This window comes from Amblyomma americanum, chromosome 2 (assembly GCF_052857255.1).
Source record: "Amblyomma americanum isolate KBUSLIRL-KWMA chromosome 2, ASM5285725v1, whole genome shotgun sequence".
Taxonomy (NCBI): domain Eukaryota; kingdom Metazoa; phylum Arthropoda; class Arachnida; order Ixodida; family Ixodidae; genus Amblyomma; species Amblyomma americanum.
The window spans coordinates 58,120,148-58,124,399 of record NC_135498.1 but is presented as its reverse complement, the minus strand read 5'-3'; the positions used below and the strand labels follow the sequence as shown (position 1 = coordinate 58,124,399).

Here is a 4,252-nt window from a genome sequence, read left to right as displayed (position 1 = left end):
AACCCAGAGAGCTCCGGTCAATTTCTGGAAAGTTAAAATCTCCTGCCATTAGTATCCTGCTGCCAGACATATGCTTTAACATGTAATCAAACAAGGGATCTAGGTACGAGTTTTCTCCGTTTGGTGGCCGATAAACAGCGCCAACGTGCGCGATACCATTTGTCAGATAAATCTTACACCAAACTGCTTCAATTGTTGGAACGTACGGCATGACTGAATATTTTATGTCACCTTTAATAAGCAGAGCGACGCCCCCTCCTTTTGATTCTCTGTCTTTTCTTACATTTTTGTAGCCCGGCGGCACAATTTCACGGTCTGAAATGTTTTTGTGTAACCATGTCTCTGTAACTGCGACAATATCGGGTTTAAAGGCCAGCACAATAGCTTCAAGTTCATGTGTTTTATTTGTAATACTGCGTGCATTTAAGTTGAGTACAGTTATTGACGTTTGCTCCTGGTGAATCGCTTTCCAGTGCTGTTTTGATCTTCGTTTTTTGGCTTAACTGGAACAATGTCACTGCTCTCACTATCCCACATGAAGAGTTGACCATTTATTTTCACTTTGTCATATACCAGAGATACCTTTTCTTTTCTATCACGGTGTTCTTTAGTGCGGTCCCATAATTTTTTTCTAACATTCCTGACAGCAAGCGAAAAATCTTCTCCAATGGAGAAACCGGAATCTTTTCGTTTAGAACATTGTTTATGAATGCTAAGTTTGTCTCGGTAGTCAAGAAACTTCAAGATTATAGGCCTTGGTCTAGTTTCGTTGTCTTTACTTGGTCTGCCCAGACGATGAATTCTTTCAATGTCTCTCTTTGTAATTCCAAGTACATCCTCAAAGACCGTTTTCATGACAGTTTCATGCAAAGTGTCTGTAGTTTCATCCTCCTGCTCCTTAACACCATAAATAATTAGATTAGAGCGACGGCTTCTGTTCTCAAGCTCATCGAGTTTGCTGGTCATGGTAGCAAGGTTACGTTCTAATTCCGTAACTTTCCTGGCGCACTCCGTGAGTTGCGTTTCAAGCCCACTAATTTTTTCAAGCTTCTTTTCTATTGCAATAAGCTTCTGGTTGGTTACAGCTTTACCTTTCTTAATTTCCTGAATGTCTTCAGCAATTATCTTCAGCTCTTCAGAAATCGTTTGGTCAATAGGGCCCAGATTTTCTTTGATATCACCGCCAAGCAAAAGCTGATATCGGAGCGACACAATCACATTCAAGAGCAATTCACAAAGCGGCTGTGGGCACGGCAGCAACAGTAAGCAGACGTTGTTACTTCTAAATAATTTCCAGTAACGTTTGCTCCCCTGTGCGAAAAATGCGAACGGGTTGGTGACGCTCACCTTGGCGTTGCCGCCGCGCCCACTGCCGAAGGATCCGGCGAAGCCGCATTTTATACTGAATAGTCCCGATGTCCGTGTGGATGCGTTTGTGGTTTCCGTTGATAGCCGCGTGGTGCCATACGAGATATGATAGTCGCGCTGGTGAAAAGTGGCGGGTCGAAACGCTGGGATCCCTTCATCGCCTCCAGTAGTCCGAAGAATGGTCACTGATGCTTGATATGCCGATGGCGGCGCCTCTGGTAACAGCAGCAATCCAAGAAAAACCTGTGCGAAAAATGCGAACAGGTTGGTGACGCTCATCATGGCGTTGCCGCCGCGCCCACTGCCGAAGGATCCGGCGAAGCCGCATTTTATCCTGGATGGTCCCGATGTCCGTGCGGATGCGTTTGTGGTTTCCGTTGATAGCCGCGTGGTGCCATACGAGATATGATAGTCGCGCTGGTGAAAAGTGGCGGGTCGAAACGCTGGGATCCCTTCATCGCCTCCAGTAGTCCGAAGAATGGTCACTGATGCTTGATATGCCGATGGCGGCGCCTCTGGTAACAGCAGCAATCCAAGAAAAACCTGTGCGAAAAATGCGAACGGGTTGGTGACGCTCATCATGGCGTTGCCGCCGCGCCCACTGCCGAAGGATCCGGCGAAGCCGCATTTTATACTGAATAGTCCCGATGTCCGTGTGGATGCGTTTGTGGTTTCCGTTGATAGCCGCGTGGTGCCATACGAGATATGATAGTCGCGCTGGTGAAAAGTGGCGGGTCGAAACGCTGGGATCCCTTCATCGCCTCCAGTAGTCCGAAGAATGGTCACTGATGCTTGATATGCCGATGGCGGCGCCTCTGGTAACAGCAGCAATCCAAGAAAAACCTGTGCGAAAAATGCGAACAGGTTGGTGACGCTCATCATGGCGTTGCCGCCGCGCCCACTGCCGAAGGATCCGGCGAAGCCGCATTTTATCCTGGATGGTCCCGATGTCCGTGCGGATGCGTTTGTGGTTTCCGTTGATAGCCGCGTGGTGCCATACGAGATATGATAGTCGCGCTGGTGAAAAGTGGCGGGTCGAAACGCTGGGATCCCTTCATCGCCTCCAGTAGTCCGAAGAATGGTCACTGATGCTTGATATGCCGATGGCGGCGCCTCTGGTAACAGCAGCAATCCAAGAAAAACCTGTGCGAAAAATGCGAACGGGTTGGTGACGCTCATCATGGCGTTGCCGCCGCGCCCACTGCCGAAGGATCCGGAGAAGCCGCATTTTATACTGGATGGTCCCGATGTCCGTGCGGATGCGTTTGTGGTTTCCGTTGATAGCCGCGTGGTGCCATACGAGATATGATAGTCGCGCTGGTGAAAAGTGGCGGGTCGAAACGCTGGGATCCCTTCATCGCCTCCAGTAGTCCGAAGAATGGTCACTGATGCTTGATATGCCGATGGCGGCGCCTCTGGTAACAGCAGCAATCCAAGAAAAACCTGTGCGAAAAATGCGAACAGGTTGGTGACGCTCATCATGGCGTTGCCGCCGCGCCCACTGCCGAAGGATCCGGCGAAGCCGCATTTTATCCTGGATGGTCCCGATGTCCGTGCGGATGCGTTTGTGGTTTCCGTTGATAGCCGCGTGGTGCCATACGAGATATGATAGTCGCGCTGGTGAAAAGTGGCGGGTCGAAACGCTGGGATCCCTTCATCGCCTCCAGTAGTCCGAAGAATGGTCACTGATGCTTGATATGCCGATGGCGGCGCCTCTGGTAACAGCAGCAATCCAAGAAAAACCTGTGCGAAAAATGCGAACAGGTTGGTGACGCTCATCATGGCGTTGCCGCCGCGCCCACTGCCGAAGGATCCGGAGAAGCCGCATTTTATACTGGATGGTCCCGATGTCCGTGCGGATGCGTTTGTGGTTTCCGTTGATAGCCGCGTGGTGCCATACGAGATATGATAGTCGCGCTGGTGAAAAGTGGCGGGTCAAAACGCTGGGATCCCTTCATCGCCTCCAGTAGTCCGAAGAATGGTCACTGATGCTTGATATGCCGATGGCGGTGCCTCTGGTAACAGCAGCAATCCAAGAAAAACCTGTGCGAAAAATACGAACGGGTTGGTGACGCTCATCTTGGCGTTGCCGCCGCGCCCACTGCCGAAGGATCCGGAGAAGCCGCATTTTATACTGGATGGTCCCGATGTCCGTGCGGATGCGTTTGTGGTTTCCGTTGATAGCCGCGTGGTGCCATACGAGATATGATAGTCGCGCTGGTGAAAAGTGGCGGGTCGAAACGCTAAGATCCCTTCATCGCCTCCAGTAGTCCGAAGAATGGTCACTGATGCTTGATATGCCGATGGCGGCGCCTCTGGTAACAGCAGCAATCCAAGAAAAACCTGTGCGAAAAATGCGAACAGGTTGGTGACGCTCATCATGGCGTTGCCGCCGCGCCCACTGCCGAAGGATCCGGCGAAGCCGCATTTTATACTGGATGGTCCCGATGTCCGTGCGGATGCGTTTGTGGTTTCCGTTGATAGCCGCGTGGTGCCATACGAGATATGATAGTCGCGCTGGTGAAAAGTGGCGGGTCGAAACGCTAAGATCCCTTCATCGCCTCCAGTACTCCGAAGAATGGTCACTGATGCTTGATATGCCGATGGCGGCGCCTCTGGTAACAGCAGCAATCCAAGAAAAACCTGTGCGAAAAATGCGAACGGGTTGGTGACGCTCATCTTGGCGTTGCCGCCGCGCCCACTGCCGAAGGATCCGGAGAAGCCGCATTTTATACTGGATGGTCCCGATGTCCGTGTGGATGCGTTTGTGGTTTCCGTTGATAGCCGCGTGGTGCCATACGAGATATGATAGTCGCGCTGGTGAAAAGTGGCGGGTCGAAACGCTGGGATCCCTTCATCGCCTCCAGTAGTCCGAAGAATGGTC

The 4,252-nt window shown here is 51.2% G+C and overlaps 1 protein-coding gene across 1 annotated transcript; it reads right to left on the bottom strand.

The window, feature by feature from the left end:
- Positions 1–438: 438 nt before the first annotated feature.
- LOC144119700 (uncharacterized) lies at positions 439–3,750 on the bottom strand. The gene is made up of 2 exons (XM_077652261.1): positions 3,412–3,750; positions 439–1,311 (listed from the first exon to the last, which is right to left on the bottom strand). The coding sequence occupies exons 1-2, from the start codon at positions 3,748–3,750 to the stop codon at positions 439–441; spliced, it is 1,212 nt and encodes a 403-aa protein (XP_077508387.1).
- Positions 3,751–4,252: the final 502 nt, after the last annotated feature.